The following is a 17676-nucleotide window of genomic DNA, read 5'->3' as shown; positions in this document are numbered from 1 at the left end:
GGTACAAATAAAGTACCTGTACATACTATGTAAACCGCTTTGAATGTAGTTGCAAAAACCACAGAAAGGCGGTATATCAAGTCCCATTTCCCTTTCCCTATATATTTTTGGGCATTCTTTTCCTGTTTTTGTGTTTTTAATGAATTATTTTGTAAATCGCTTTATTTGCTAAAAAAAAAAAAGCAATTCGTCATAACATAAACTGTTACCTCCTTGTATTGTATGGTGAGCCCTCCAAAACCCTACTGTACACCCCTACAATAGCCCTTATGGCTGCAGGTGTCACCTATATGTAGGTACAGTAGGTTTTTGGTGGTTTTGGAGGGCTCACATTTTCCACCACAAATGTGACACTTAGAGTGGGATATGGGCCTGGGTTCCCTTCTCTACAGTGCACTGCACTGACCATTAGACCACTCCAGGGACCTGCTTGCTGCTCTAATAGGACTGGCCATAACATCTGAAGCTGTCATAGAGGCTGGCATGTACTGTTTCTTTCACATCTTTGGGGGTGGAAGGGGTCATTGACCACTGGGGGAGTAAGAGGGGCCATGCCTTAATCCCTCCAGTGGTCATTTAGGGCACCTTTTTGTGACTTAGTCATGACTGAAAAAGGTCTAGACCAAAACTTCTAACTTTTAACGCTGGACGTTTTTGCACTTTTCCATTAGGCAGAAAAAAGTCCAAGTTCTGGAAACGCCCAAATCCTGCTCCCGACATGTCTCCTTGTGATTTGGATGTAGTGCATACAAACTGCATAGAAAAACTCAGGAGGGTATTGACCATTCGGACAACTGGGCAGTGCCTGAGGGTCCAGAGGCTCTGTCCTGTTGCCTGCTGCCGCACATTAGAGCCCCCCCATGGGGCCCTAGTAGTCTAGTGGCCGCTGCCGCTATTCTCCCTGGTTGCACCACTGTGTTTACAAAATGGCTGCCGAGACTCCAGCAGAAGTCTCGGCGGCCATTTTGTAAACAAGGCGCCATGCCGGGCAGAGTAGAGGCAGCGGGTGGGCAGGAAAGAGGGGATTTATTTCCTGCCCCAGAAGAAGCCACAGCCAGTAGACCACCAAGGCACTTCAAGGTAGGGGGGAACAGCGGCAACATGGTGGGAGGAAGGAAGCACGGTGGGGGATGGGGCACTGTTGGCGGTGGCAGCAGCATAGTGTGTGGGGGGGGGGGGGGGGGGGTGGCAGCAGCATGGCAGGGGGGCCTAGAGTAGTCTCAGTGCCTGGGGGCCCAGAGTACTTTCAGTCTGCCCATGGAAAAACGTCTTAAAAATTAATTTCAAAAATAGCAATTTGGACATTTTAGCAAAAAAAAAAAAAAAGTCCATCGCTGCTTTTGGACATTTTCTGTTTCAAAAATGAGCCCTTTAGTATATTTTTATTATCATGAACACAAATATATTGTTTGTAATTATTTTTTATGAACTTAGACATTAAAGGTCGAGGGGGGCAGGGTGGGACAAAATTCCCTGGGCCCAGTGCTGCAGTCCCCTCCACCTGCCCCACTCTGTCCACCACTGGGCTGGGCCCCCCTGAATTTAAATCATAAGCGCCTCACCTCGACCTCGCTCCATGTGAGAGAAGCGCAGCAGTGGCAGTCTGCAGATCGCCTCCCTTCGGGCCTTCCCTCCCTGTGTCCTGCCCTCGTCTGACGTAACTTGCATGAGGGCGGGACACAGGGAGGGAAGGCCTGAAGGGAGGTGATCTGCAGACTGCCGCTGCTGCGCTTCTTTCACACGAGCAAGGTTGAGGTGAGGTTGCTATGATTTGAATTCAGGGGGGCCCGGCCTGTGTGGACGGAGGGGGGTGACGACGATGACCTCGGGAGGGGGCGACGGTGGGGGCCTGGCCCAGTCTCTCGGCGGCCCTGAAAATATATTGTATGGATTTTGTAACAAAAGTGTGAGATCTAGCAGACAATTGGAAAATCAGCTAATATTCATACACACTTCTATACAGTGACAGAGAGCCGCTAGTGCAAAAAGTCACCCAAACCAGTATAATGAAGCTACTGGTAACTGGAGCATCAATAAATAGATCTATTGCAGGGGTTCATAACCAATTGTGTCTACACACCCAAGTAGTGCAGGAAGAAATTAAATGGGGTGCGGAGAAAGGTCTTGAAATCTGATGTAACATATTGAAACTTTCTAGACAGAGTGAAAGCATTTATTAAGATACATATTGGTAGCATACTGTATACACTGTAATTTTAGTAATACGTTAGTAGCTAGCGGCTATAGTTAGTGACATATGTAGCTGTCAGAAGTCACTAGTAGGGACATGAGTAGTAAGATTCACCGGCTTTGTCAAACCTAATTTGCATAATTGATTTTGACAGGTGCCAAACCCACTTCCAGGTTGTGAGCCAATTAGAAGCAAGGATATGCCTTAGCCCCACCCACTCTCCAACCAAGTCACACCCACTCTCCATCCAAACCCTGCCCTTCTTCCCATGTGATTTAGGAAGGGGGTGCCAGGGTTTCATTGATCAATTAAAGGGGTGTGGGAACCAAAAGAGATTACGAACCCCTACTCTATTGGCATTAACAAGGTCTGCATGCAGTCTGAAGACCAAAAATATGTTTATTCACTGTGATCTAATTGCTTGAAGTTTTAATCTTGTTCAGTTTGCATTGTACTTATTAATGATCAGACAGCTTCCTGATTACTGAAATGGTATTTCACTCCTTATTAAATATGTCAGCTATCTTACAATCTGAGAGACTGAAATATATTCATATCAAAATAGGACACAGTAAATATTCTGTCACAAGCTGCTTACATCTGGGATATGACAATTAATTGACAGTAATCCTGAGTATATTTGCAGAAAATTTCACAATATATACTGAAATGAAGTCATGCAATGTGTCCACAAGCAAGTCCTGCTTCACTGGATACATGAGCTTTCTAGATGTTCTCTGTAGCTATTAGATTTTTGAGGGTTAAGAGCAGAGAGAGGCTTAGATAGATCTAACTAATAATTGCTAATGTTGTAATCATTTAGAACTGCAAGCCTCTGCTCCCAATGGTATGGAAGATGTTGCCAGCTTTGCAGAGGGCCAAGTCTCAGCTGGAGACCAAATCATGGATGAAAAACAAGGGGTACTCTATGCCAATCCTGTGCACACAGAGAAAACCATTCTTCTTCAGTACACAGAAAGCAATGTGCAGGAGATACCGCCATCACAAGACCATGGTTCCATGACAGGTGGTGATATAAATATCCCCACTGATGGCTCAAACAATGAGAGCCAAGAGAAAGACAATGATAGTAATACTGCGGATGTTTCCATCCTGGTTTCAGATGACCCATCTCTTAATAAGATCACCACTAAAGAGGGGGAGAAGCAGGAAGGAGAGAGTTTGCAGGAGGAGATGCAGAAAAGGTGGATGAGGCCAGTGGAGGGAAATTCTCCCTCAGTGCTGAACCAGGAGCAGGAAGACTTCAACCAGAATGAAAGTGAAAGCAACATGACAGGAGACACCAGACTTCAGTGATGAACTTCATCCCATAGAGGCTGATCAAGACCATGACCCTTCATCTACTGAAAATATGGTGCAGAAAGAAAACCAGCATGGACTACCCTGGCCCTCCGTCCAATTTAGTTAATGAAGATATTACATTATAAACGTGGAGGTAAATGGTTTTAATCAAGAAGCAGAAGATTCAGAATGGCAAGGACTATTTGAAGAGTTGCTATGGACTCGGATCCAGGTAAGATGCAGTCTCTTGAAGAACCAAAAGAAGAGAATGACATTCACAATGAAAATAAAGATGAAGATGCTAATATTCAGGAACAGAATATTATACCTGATCAAAGCAAAGAAAGTGATGCCTCTAAGGAGGAAGACAGTGAAGCACTGAAATATCAACTGAAGGAGAGCGAGGTTGATGCTGAACAGAAAGTGTTTGATTCAATTGAAGAAGTTAATATCAGTGCCAAGGATGAAAACCTATCTGAAGACCAGCAAACAGAAGAGAGTGGGAAAGAATCAACCGTAGAGTCACCTAAAAAAATTGAAGAAAAACTTGAAACTTTAATGGAAAAAGAGATTGAGGATGTTTCAAAGGAAGATCAACATGGTCAAGCAAAGACAAAGGATACAGGGAAGGATTTTGAAGGAAAACTGGAATCTGAAGGACTTCCAGAGGATGGTAGTCAAGCAGAAACTTCAGATGAACAGCAAGAACTTGAAACACATTCAGAGGGAGAAGATTCTAGTCTATCGACAAATGCAGAGGAAGAATCTGATGATAGTGTCATAGGGAAAACATTGGAATTCACTATGAAAGTTCAAGAATATGTCCATGATAGAGACAGGAAGATCAGTGAAGAGGAACCAGAGCAGAATAACGAAGAACCTGATCAAGATAATCTTGCAGTAGCTGGAACCCATGCCTTAAATGGAGAGTTGGGAGCAGAAAGAGGCAGTTCACGTGGGAACCATGATCCTCCTCCTGTTGTGATGCCTGAATCCAGGCAAATAGGTCTGAATTATTTTGTTGTTATGCCTGTGGCCATGCAGTAGAGGTGTGGATGCAACTGGAGATGGGCTTGAAACATAATAATAAAAAGGAAAGGTCTTATGCATGTTCCTTTCCTTATTATTTCTGATGCATGCCTTTCATCTATTGTACTAACAAAAAGCCCTTCCTATTCCAGAGGGGCCTCTGGAATAATAGTACATACAATCAAATCTATCCTTAGTTCTTTTGGTTCTTGGAAACAGTATAGGACAGAGTTCTAGCAACCTTACCGGTCTTGGAGGAAATGGCTTCTTGGCAGGTTGGGAGACCTTTGTACTGATCAACAAAAGTTTTTTTTTTAAGTGATTATGAATTTTGAGATCCCATAAGATACTATCACAAAATTACATTTCAAGGAAGGGCCTTTCTGGTCTCAAAAGCTCAATTATTCTTGGAGGATTGTTATCTTAGGCCAATAAATGGTGTCATAGCCTGCAAAGAATCCAGTTGGGAACAGAGATCAATTCCTCACAGAGAGAACTAGACAAGAATCATGGCCTTTAAATCTGAAGGAAGAGAAGAAGCTTTCCCCATAGGTTTGGCTGTAGAACAAAATTTGTAAGACCCTGAAACACATTGATTAATTTTTTTTAAAACAAAACAAATGATACTGGGTCAGGACTAGTGTCAGCCTCCACTCCAGCTATAATGAAATAAAGGAAGCAATTTGGTGCAGTTCAAAAATATTCCAGGAAGGTGACCTGGAAGAATATTGCTGCAAATAAGATGGATTTTTTTTTTTTAAATCATTTATTTATAATTTTTTCATTTTACAAGGATCACTTGCAAAACAGTAAAACAGAGATGATTGTACATTAAAACAATATTACAAGAAAACAATCTCAACAAGATAAATGGATTTTATACAATCTTTCTCTTTCTTAGACCACAAAATAAATAGGGAGAGTGAAACAAGACAAGGAGATCAATTTAAACAACAGCAAACAAAGAAAACGAAGTATTAACCCGATTATCCCCAGTTATTATTTATCTAAATCATTATTCCACATTGATCATCTGGTTGGTTTCTTCAAGACCATAATGGTGCACAGTCCATCAATTTCATTGGAAACATACTTATTGTCCAATATTAGTGAAAGTAATACACCTGATTTCATTTTTTTCCCTTTTAAAACCAGAAATTGTTTAACAATACAAACCCTTGAATCTCCAATCCAATTCCCACTGATTAAAGTAATCCCAGTTTCACAGGCTTCACTCCTTTTGAATTAATATATTAAGAGGAATCATTTCAGAGGAAAAAAAAACATTAGGAGTCATACCCGGAACTCTGGGAAAACAACAATCTCGATATTAATCATCTGTAACAATATTCATTTTGTTCAAATTTTTCTGGTCTTTTATCATTTTCAAATCTTAACCGTTTCCTACTTCAGTAGAACTTCATTTGCTGTATATTCTCAAAGGATTCGATTAGATTATCCATGTGGCTCATTAACAAGACTATATCTGAAGCAAAGTCATTCTCAACCACCGTCAGGTCCTGGAGCACCCTCCAGATGACATTCAATGCAACCTCCACGGGAGCCAAAAACTCCAAGCTGATAACTCTTAAGGGTTTAGGAGTAGCACCGCCGACATGGGTTCAGCTGTAAACGACTTCCGTTTCAGCATACACTCCTGACTCGCAAATAAGATGGATTTTAAGAGATGATTTAACCTCCTCTCTCATTGTGACAGAGATCTTTGAAAATACAAAGAGGCATAGGGCTCCTTTTTCCAAAGCTGCACTACCGATTAGCGGCATGCTACACGTGAAGAAGCCCATTCTATTCCCATGGGCTTCTTCACATTCAGTTCACCACTAATGGTAGCACAGCTTTGTAAAAGGAGTGTGCTTCACTTGCTCCCACCTATCTGGCTCCCTGCTTTCAGATAAACTTACTAGAAAAATAGTAAAAGCAGAAAATGTATTAAATTTTAGGATGAGACAAAAATCATGCAGTCATCATATAAAAATATGTTAGGTGCTATTATTCTTATAATAGTTATTTAATAATTGACTAGACTGCCATTCTGACCCAAAGATCCATCAAGGCAGTATAAAGTAAGTGCTCTTATCTTTAACATTTACAGGACTCACTATTTTGTTGTAATAATAGCATTGTGACTACTTTTTTGCTTCATGCTCTGTGGTTATAGAACTAGCATGGCATGTTAGTTTCTCCTTAACACAACCCAATAACACAAAACTCATTGTTTTATCTTGTGTCTGAGTGTATGATAAATTAACTCGGAGCTTGTTTCCTATCTGTCTTGGAATAAAATTCTGCAAGAATACTGACCTCTTACTATATTGTAGAATTTATTTTTAACATCTTGAAACATTTTATCATAGTTGCGGACAAGCTGAAACTGAATCCAGTTTGTGTTAAGCTGGTAGCCTGGACAAGACATCCAATCCCTAATACAGCTCCTGTTTCAGTGCTATGGAGTTGATGTTTCATAAGGAAATTCCAATCTAGTACGTAATGTTTCAAAGGTTACCACGTAGTACGCAATGTTTCAAAGGTTGCATACAACGTGGTAACACTCACCATAAATAGAACTGAAAACATTTACTGTATATACATTAAATAGTAGTATTTTAATGTCTTTCCCAGTGCAGGAAGGTCCTGCAGGGACTCCAAACCAGCCAAAAGCCATTGATCACCCACCTTACTTTGAGCTTTTTAGCATTACTTTAAACTGTGAGTTTGCTAAGAAAGAAGTCTATTAATATCATTATCAGCAAATCTGTACTATTTTGTCAGAAAAATATCCCACAGCCTCTATAAAATATTTGTCATGATTCGGGATTTTGGATTTAATTACTCAACCTTTCTAACCTGAGCTCAAAGCAAGTTACATTCAGGTACATTAGGTATATCCCTGGCCAAGAGGGTTTGTACCTGAGGCAACAAAGAGCAAAGTCAATTGCCCAAGGTTATAGGAAGGTCAATGAGAGAAGAAGAATTTGAACTCTGGCTTCCTTGGTTCTCAGCCCACTTTGAATCAAACAGGCAACATCATGTTGAATCCAGATAATTTGACCTCTTAATTCTCAGGGCTTACATTCCTGCAAGTGCTTAACCCAATTCTGTTTCATCCTGTAAACTTCTGTTCTTCAAAGTCCTGTGTCATAGGCCAAGTTTCTAGAGGTATCTGATCAGTGGTTCTTTAACCTCTCTTGTTTCTCCCCATTGTGTACACTTTTGAATTTCACATTCAAATAGAAAGATAAAATCTGGTTTTACGAAACTGACATATTAGTTACAGGGCTTCATTGAACTTGTGCTCTCAATCCAGCATAGTACTGGTCTACCTCTTTCTGCTCTCTGGAGCCCTTCTCTTGACAGTACAGTACACAGCAATCCTGAAACCCAGGCAAGTCTAGGGTTACTAGCTATCTCTATGTAGTCTGACAAGTGGAATCAATTCTAGCTTTACTCTCTCTACAAAAAGACTTCTGGTATTCCTGCTTGGCTGAGAGAAATTAAAACCATACATTGGGCTGGACCAGTGACTCGATGGCAAGTGTTTTACATTTCTATGAAAGAGTTTTCCAGTTCAATTCCTAGACCAGATCTTCTGCACCCTGAGCTTGTTAGATCTGGGGATGCTGTGGAGCACCTAGGAAGGAGGGAGTAATCAACAAGGCTAAGAAGACTCTATTAAAATAGGGGACAGTTCCTGTCTGGCTGTGAATAGAGGCTTATGGTATTTATTTAATTTCTTACATACTGCCTGCAAGCCCAAAAGCTATTGAAATGGTGTACATTGAGGTACAGTAGGTATTTTTCTGTCCCTGGTGGGCATACAATCTGAGGTCCCTGTTTACTAAGATGCGCTAACATTTTTAGCACATGCCTAAAATTAGCTTACACTAAACACTAGAGACACCCATATATAGAGACACCAATAAATTCTCAATACTTCATGACTCCCAGTCAGGATTTCGATCTAACCATAGTACTGAAACAGTACTAGTTACTCTCATGACCAAATTTAAACAAACGATTGCAACTGGGAGGAACATACTACTACTACAATTTGACATGTCCAGTGCTTTCGACATGGTTGATCATGAAATACTACTTCACATCCTCGAATACTTTGAAATCGGAGGCAATGTTCTCAATTAGTTCAAGGGGTTCCTCACCACACGATCATACCAAGTGACATCCAACTCGACCACATGGATACCTGAATGCGGAGTCCCACAGGGATCCCCCCTCTCGCCGACTCTATTTAACTTAATGATGATACCCTTGGCCAAACTACTATCAAGACAAAACCTCAACCCATACATATACGCAGACGATGTAACGATCTACATCCCATTCAAACAAGACTTAAAGGAAATTTCCATTGACATCAACCAAAGTATTCATATCATGCACGCATGGGTGGATGCATTTCAGCTGAAACTTAATGCAGAAAAAACCCAATGCCTAATACTCACTTCTCAACATAACACGTCCAAATTCACCACTATTAACACACCAAATCTGGCCCTACCAATTTCGGACACCCTAAAAATTCTTGGAGTTACAATCGACCGACATCTAACACTTCAAACATCACGTGAAAAACATAACCAAGAAGATGTTCCACTCAATGTGGAAATTAAAAAGAGTAAGACCATTCTTCCCAAGGACCGTTTTCCGCAACCTGGTACAATCAATGGTGCTCAGTCATCTAGACTACTGCAACGCAATCTACGCTGGCTGTAAAGAGCAAATAATCAAGAAACTTCAAACAGCCCAGAACACTGCAGCCAGATTCATATTCGGTAAAACAAAATATGAAAGTGCTAAACCCCTGCAAGAAAAGCTACATTGGCTCCCACTCAGAGAATGCATCACGTTCAAAATATGCTCCCTAGTCCACAAAATCATTCACAGAGAAGCCCCAGCCTACATGTCAGACCTGATAGACCTACCACCCAGGAATGCTAAAAGATCATCCCGCACATTCCTTAATCTTCACTTCCCTAACTGTAAAGGTTTGAAATACAAACTAATGCGTGCATCTAACTTTTCATACTTGAGTACACAGCTATGGAACGCACTAACGCGCAACCTAAAAACGAATTACGAACTCACTAACTTCCGTAAACTACTGAAGACCTATCTCTTTAATAAGGCTTACCAAAAAGATCAACAAACGTAAATACACACAACTCCTCCACATACATTCAGAACCACATGCAACTCGGAGGGGACACAGGGAGAGACCAGGGGAGGGGGGAACCTTGCTAGCGCCCGTTTCATTTCATACAGAAACGGGCCTTTTTTTACTAGTATTACAATAAAACACATCACTTGATGATCCTCACAAATGAAGTATGAAAAACCAGTCCTTGGACCTGAAGAATTCTCATACTTTTCCTTCTTGGGCCCCAGGTGGGTAGGGGTAATCTCATTCCTTTCTTCTCTTCTTGTTGGGCAGACTGGATGGACCATGCAGGTTTTTTTCTGCCGTCATCTACTATGTTACTATGTTAATTGTCTTATAATATCTGCTTGTTATATAACTATCATGTTTTATCACTATAATGCTACCAAGATCCTTCTGTAACACTAAATGCTATTTTCTAATCTATTCCACTATTCATGATATATTGTAAGCCACATTGAGCCTGCAAAGAGGTGGGAAAATGTGGGATACAAATGCAATAAATAAATAAATAAATAAATATTCCTGCTTAGTAAACAGTGCCCTGAGTTTATACCTAAGGCAATGGAGGATTAAGGGGACCTTTTACAAAGGCGCACTAGCGTTTTTAGTTTGTGCTAAAAATAAGCATGCGCTAAATGTTAGAGACATCCATATATTTCTATGGGCGTCTCTAGCATATAGCACACTAATCATTAGCGTGTACTAAAACCTCTAGCGTGCCTTTGTAAAAGAATCCCTAAGTGACTTGCCCAAGATCACAAGCATCTTCACTGGGATTTGAACTGGGCTCCCCTAGATTTTCAATCTGCTGCTCTAACCATTAGGCTACTCTTCCACTCCATTATGATCCCAGCATTAGTTCCAGGAAGAACAAGGAAAGAGAAAAGTGTTGGGTTAAAAAAAGGAATTTAGAGGGTCAGGGAAAACAGGCAGTCCTCAAGAATACTACAGTAAGAGATATGGATATTTACTAATCTGCAAATCCTTGCATGTTCAGAAATGCTGTTTTCAGTATTTTCAAGGTGGAGTAATTAAAGCTCTATCATTCAGGCAACCAAGCTTTGCATTTCTTTATTGTACTGCTTTCGTTTTGCAGGCATACCTGTCTTACCCATAGGTATAGGAACTTCACTAAAACTTTCACAAATGGGGTCTCTTTTAGAGTATGTTGCCATGGTAGGTTTTTCCTTCTATAATTTCCTCATTAGATCTCAAAAGTCAATGGAGGATAGATACATTCAAAATCAGAAACATATACCTCAGGACTACAGGAAGATGTTCTGCTGATCACTTTATTTTACTTTCTGCTCTAATCTCCTGTCCTTTACATTTCTATCCAGGTTCTTCCTCTTTGACTAAATGTACTCATCCCCTCAAATCCTCTTTTCAATGACCTTCATTGTCTCTGCACTTTCAGAGACTGAGATAATAGCTTGGCTATGTGTGAGTGCAAGTATCTTGTGCAAGGGTTGATAAGATTGGTTATCTCCCATCTCTATTAACTGCTGTTAACAAACACCTTCATAGAATGTAGCTACATTTAAAAGTGCATAAGAAATGCCATACTGGCTCAGATCAAACGTCCTTCAAGTCTATTTCCAACGGTGGCTGATCCAGGTCACAAGTACTGACAGGATCCCAAAAGGTAGATAATTCTATGTTGCTTACACCCAGTGATAAACATTGGCTTTCCCCAGGTCTCCCTGTTTAATAATAGTCTATGGACTTTTTCTCTTGGAACTTGTCCAACACTTTTTAAAACCCAGATACCACCAGCTGCTTTTACCATGAGCTCTATCCTCTTTAACTTTTCCTCATATAAGAGGTGTTCCACCTCCTTTGTCATTTTGGTCACTCTCTTACTTTTTCTAATTTTACTATTCCTTTTTTGAGATGCAGTGACCAGAATTGTACATAACCCTTGGATTCTATAAACAGCGACTAAAGTTGATTGTGCAAGTCAACTCACGTAGCCAGTTTGCTCACGCAACTTAATTGCTTAACAAGCTAATCAGCACCGATAATTGACCACTAACAAGCAATTATTGGCACTGATTAGAATTTACACGTGCAACTTTCTAAGCGTATTCTGTAATGTGCTGTGCATAAATTCTAATGCGCAGATGACAAAAGGGGGTGTGGACATGGGAGGGGCATGGGTAGGTCATGGAGATTCCTACAGATTATGTGAACTTATAGAAAATGCCCAATCTATCCCTGACGAGCATTTGGACGACTTTACTTGGTCCTTTCTTTGTTATGACCAAGACACAAAAAGGTGCCTGAACTGACCAGTTGACCACTGGAGGGAACTGAGGATGACCTCCCCTTACTCCACCAGTGGTCACTAACCCCCTCCCACCCTCAAAAAAAATTCTTTAAAAATATTTTTTGCCAGCCTCTATGCCAGCCTCAAATGCCATACTCAGGTCCATCACAGCAGTGTGCAGGTCCCTGGAGCAGCTTTAGTTGGTGCAGTGCACTTCAGACAGGCGGACCCAGGCCCATTCCCCCCCCCCCCCCACCTGTTACACTTGTGGTGGTAAATGTGAACCCTACAAAACCCACCACAAACCCACTGTACCCACATCTAGTGCCCCCCTTCACCTATAAGGGCTATGGTAGTGGTGTGCAGTTGAGGGTAGTGGGTTTTGGGGGCTCAGCACACACGGTAAGGGAGCTATGCACCTGGGAGCAATTTCCGAAGTCCACTGCAGTGCCCCCTAGGGTGCCCGGTTGGTGTCCTGGCATGTGAGGGGGACAGTGCACTACGAATGCGGTTCCTCCCACGGCCAAAGGGCTTGGATTTGGTCGTTTCTGAAATGGGCGTCCTCAGTTTCCATTATCGCCAAAAATCAGAAACGACCAAGTCTAAGGACGACCATCTCTAAGGTTGACCTAAATTTCCAGATTTGGGCATCCCCAACCGTATTATCGAAACGAAAGATGGGCATCCATCTTGTTTTGATAATACGGGTTTCCCCGCCCCTTTGCCGGGACGTCCTGCGAGGACGTCCTCAGGAAAACTTGGGCGCCGATTATGCCCCTCTAGGTGTGCCGCCAGAGAGGGTTGAGAAGCACTGCCCTATAGTACTGTCAGATAGTATATTGCTCTATATGTGATAAATCACATAGGGGCCCTTTTACAAAAGGGCGGTAGCGGTAGCGCCGGCTTGGTTCGTGGCGATTCGGCCCTACCGCCAGGCTTCTGGGGGAGCCCAGTAGCACTTCAGACTTCCGCCACATGCCAATTCTGGAGCTAGAAAATATTTTTTAATTTTCTAGCACCAGGGACATGCCCAACAGTAATCAGGCAGTACCGCGCACGGCCCGGTTACTGCCGGGCTACTACCGAAGCCCCTACTGCCTCCTAAATATTAAATAACAATTTTCATTTTTTAACTTAGTTTGATAGACTTGGTTTTCATAATTTAGATTATTTGTCCTAAAGTATTTCAGTTGAGTATTAGCCTCTGGGTTTTTTTTTACCCATATCTGTGCAATATCACTTATAAAAAAAATTAACTGAATAGAGCTAAAGCAAGACTTTGGAGACATTCCACCGATAAACCTCCTAGACAGGCTTAGATTAACATCAGTGAATCCAAATACATTAATGAAGGGCTTATTTCCAAAACCCACTAAGTCCGCTTTTGGCAAAAAATGAGCTATAATTTTATATGGACAAAGGATATTATTATCTACCAGTGTAATTGCTGAGATCAAAGGTGTATTTGTCCTTCGTCTGCAGCCAAGTTAAAATAAGATTTCTTTCCAAAATCAGCCATTTGTTTACAGGAAAAATGGATTTTTCTCTGATGGAACTATAGTGGACTAAGGGCTCTGTTTACTAAGGTGCGCTAGCGTTTTTAGCGCGTGCACAAAATTAGCGCATGTTAACTGTGTAGGCACCCATAGTAATATTGTGGGTGCCTACACAGTTAGTGAGCGTCAATGGTTAGCGTGCGTTAAAAGCACTAACGCACCTCTAGCGCAGCTTAGTAAACGGAGCCCTAAGTGGGTTTTGGAAATAATTAATACTGCAGTTATACTTCCTTACTCCTCACCATCAGGTTAAGCACACCCCTGAACTCTCCGCCATAGCATGGAAGTGCATGTGCTGTCTTTTCTTTTGTAGTCCTAAAATAGAGATTAGATTCATGTATCTCGCTTTATAAATGAAAGCACTAAGGATATTTTTGTCATCCTAGTGACTAGTGGGAAAATCCTGGTTATCACAGTAGATGGGTTGTCCATCCTCATGGGAACTGTTACCATGCACCGAAGCACTGAAATCATGTGAACGTGTGTGGTAGCCTGCAGCAGTACTGTGCGCAGTGCTAGTACTACCATTATAGACCACTGTGCCAGTCACACATACCCATGGCCCTGGCCATGTTGACAGTGCACCACACTACGTGTCCTGCTGGCTCCACACACACCATGCACAGTGTGCTCCTGAGTCTTCTTAATCTGAACTAATCCAATGTTACCTCTGTCTCTACAGTCAGAGCGGAGATGGATCCATTTGAGGAACAAGCCACTTCAAATTTAAATAAATAAATAAAAGCTGGCAGTCAGGGGATGTGGCACCCGCATTGAACGAAACCAGACAGCAGTTCTGCGTCCATGGTTCCGAGAAGCCACAGGACCTTGCAGAAAAAAATTGTTTAAAATTCAGCAGCCTAAACTCAGGTCTAGATTTAACTATGGTCAGATGGGACACCCTCTGATGCAGGGGGCAGGGGCAACTTCCTCTTTTGCCCATAGATAAAAGGGGTCCTGACCAGGAAATTAGCAATTCTCCTGAAGGCAGATGATCAAAAGCAAACGCCGGCGCTAGAGGCTGTTAGCGCCATACTAGCGCCGGCGTTTGCTACCGCCCCATGATCAGAGCCCTCGAGCACGTGAAACAACACACTCGAGGGCTCTTTGAGCAAGTAGTATGCAAATGCATGTTAAACAGGGCTTAGCGCATTCATCGCCAATGATCAGCGGTCAGCGCGCCAAAATTTGGCAAACTCTGAGCTGGCGTTAGGGTTTGCAGATCATTGGGGAGGAATGGTGAGCCCTGTCCAGCATGCAGTTGCATGCTGGCAGGCTCCCGTTCCCCCCCAAAGCAAACCTGCCAACAGGGGGCTGGAGGTCCGGCAGACCTCTGGCCCCCCCCGACGATGCCCCCCCCCCCAGGTTCAGGGAGGGCTGGAGATCCGGTGGGTCTCCAGCCCCCCAAACCCCCAGAAAATGGTCCCTGGTGGGGCAGCCGGCCAACCCCCCCCCCCTCCCAGCTAGCGACGGGGGGGGGGGGGGCTGGAGGTCCAGGAGACCTCCAGCCCACCCCAAATCCCCCCCCAGCATTGTCTGCTGAATCCCTGGTGGTCCAGTGTGAAAAAGAACACCTTCATGGCCCCCCTACCTTAGGTGGAGGAGGAAGGTAGCCTGCCTCCCTCCTCTTCCTTGGGTTGATGCCGCCGCAAAATGGTGGCGCCCAGCCCCTCCCAGTGCATCCTGGCATGCGCTGGGCGGGGTTTCCGACCATATAAGGGACCACCACGGACCATTTTCTGGGGTTTTGGGGGGGTTGGAGACCCACCGGATCTCCAGCCCTCCCTGAACCTGGGGGGGGGGGGATCGTCGGGGGGACCGGAAGTCCGCCGGACCTCCAGCCCCCGTTGCTCGGGGCAGGGGTAGTCAGTGCCTGGTGGTCCCATGGACCTCCAGCCCCTGTGTTTGACAGGTTTGGGCTTTTGACAGCCCAGACCTGTCAAACAAGTGCGGGAGGATTGTGCTTCTACCCCATGATCAGAGATAATTGCGCTGCTTAAATTTGCAAGCATTATCTGTGATCATAGGTCTAATGGTGCCCTGTGCTGTTCCAGCGCTATTTTAGAGCGCTGTTTGGAACAGCGCGGGGCTTTTGATCATCTGCCTGCTGGTTTTTGGATGGAATTTAAACTCAGAGGGTGGTTCTTGAAGCCCTGGGTCTGTAACACTGACGTGCTGCTATTCTTTGCCCTTCAGAGGATAAAGAAGATGAAGGTGAAGAGCTTTCCAAGAGGGACCAGAGTCACATTGAAGGCACCCTTAAACTGAATGAGGAGAAACCAACGGATGATTACTCAGGTAAGCAGCAATCTGAGGAGGGCAGAGAAGAGGTGGTAGGGAGCCAACTCTGATTCTTGGCCCTCATGTTTCTCAATTCTTTGTTCAGCCAACTGGTCATTTTGCTCTCAGGGGCCCTTTTACTAAGCAGCGGTAGGGCTAACGCGTGGGTAGTGCGCGCCAAATCGGTACTAGTGCAGGGGTAGTGTGTTTCTCGTGGTATAAAATAATTTTCTATTTTGTACTGCGGAAGGGCATTCTGAGCTGTAATCGACAGCATAGTCACATTGGTGCATGCTGCCTGATTACCGCATGAGTAGCACGTGAGCCCTTTCCGCTAGGCCAGTGGGTGGTGGTAAGGGCTCAGGCAGTAAATAGCCGCGTGCTACTTTTAATTTTAGTGCACGACCATTTACTGCTCCATTAAAAAATGCCCTTTCTCCCAGCCGCTATAAAAAATGGCCCGTGCACGCCAAAAGCACATCCCCACACTAACACAGGCCACTTTTTACCGCGGCTTAGTAAAAGGACCCCTAAATGCACTATCAGTATCAGCTCCTTTCAGCTTTACTCAGCTGACTCCATCTCAGTCTGCGTTCTAGCCCTTTAATAAGTATATCATGTTAAAAAAAAATCTATGGACTGTATGCCTTCACACTTACCTATTGGCAAAGATCAACATAAAGGGCCTGTATCCTCAGCTGAGGATGGTTTCTTCTTTGCCTTTTCATTGAGGCTGAAATCTTGTATAATATTGGGAGGGGGGGGGGGGTCCTCAAACGCCTGTCCTCAAAGGTTGCAGACTAGTTGGGTTTCAAGATACCCCTAATGAATATGCATGAGAAAAATTTGCATGCCCACTGTCTCCATTGTATGCAGATCTCTCTCTTGTATATTCATTAAACCGTACCACTAAATGAGAATCCTCTATTTCATTCTAGTTACTAATATCTCATAGATCCCTATATGAAGTAACTTCATGTATTGCTGATATAAATTCTTTATTAGTAACAAAACTTCTTTATAAAACCAATAATTTGAATTTGCCAGGTACTTCTAATCTTTCATATCTCTCATAACCTTCTACATTCATACTACACACAATATACAATGCACTATCACTCTTTCCCTTGAAGAGATACAGAGATAACATATCAATATAACATCTCTTATCACTGCAAAAGTATCTGGCTACATTCTTATTAGCTACAAATTACATTCTCCCTTGCTAACTTTTCTATTTTTGAAGTCCACTGTATTGTATAGAGTCTCTCTTGTTGTAATTATTTATGATGTGCATTAGCCAAAATAATGCTTTTTTTTCTAAACCACTCTTCCTTATATAGATATTATAGCAGTTTTCCTTTTGTTACCACTGTGCAAAGTTCACCGTTATTCCTCATAGTGAGTCATCATCCGAGCTCTTCTTCGCTACCACAGTGATATTCAACAACTGCCACAATCAAATCTGTGGATATTTATCCTGTTTCCACTGCTTGAAACTCACTATGAGGAATAACGGTGGCTAATGCACATCATAAATAATTACAAGAGAGACTCAATGCAATAGAGTGGACTTAAAAAATAGAAACGTTAACAAGGGTCATTGTAATTTGTAGTTAATAAGAACGTAGCCTGATATTTTTGCAGTGATAAGAGATGTTATATTGATATGTTATCTCTGTATTTCTTCAAGGGGAAAGAGTGATAGTGCATTGTATATTGTGTGTAGTATGAACGTAGAAGGTTATAAGAGAATGTGTGTGAAAGATATGAAAGATTAGAAGAACCTGGCAAATTCCAATTATTGGTTTTATAAATAAGTTTTGATACTAGTAAAGAATGTATATCA

The 17676-nt window shown here is 42.7% G+C and overlaps 1 protein-coding gene across 2 annotated transcripts in view; it reads left to right on the top strand.

Moving 5' to 3' along the window:
- SRL (sarcalumenin) overlaps window positions 1–17676 on the top strand; it is a 130177-nt gene that overhangs the window by 55973 nt on the left and 56528 nt on the right. For both annotated transcript variants that reach the window (XM_030211180.1, XM_030211179.1), the window contains exons 2-3: window positions 3015–4499; window positions 15744–15845. In XM_030211180.1, the coding sequence (XP_030067040.1) occupies window positions 3710–4499; window positions 15744–15845 (892 nt within the window). In that variant the 5' untranslated portion in view covers window positions 3015–3709. The remainder of the gene's footprint in view (window positions 1–3014; window positions 4500–15743; window positions 15846–17676) is intronic.

This window comes from Microcaecilia unicolor, chromosome 8, assembly GCF_901765095.1.
Source record: "Microcaecilia unicolor chromosome 8, aMicUni1.1, whole genome shotgun sequence".
NCBI lineage: Eukaryota > Metazoa > Chordata > Amphibia > Gymnophiona > Siphonopidae > Microcaecilia > Microcaecilia unicolor.
The sequence above is the reverse complement of the archived record's forward strand: the minus strand, read 5'-3'. Positions and strand labels throughout refer to the sequence as shown.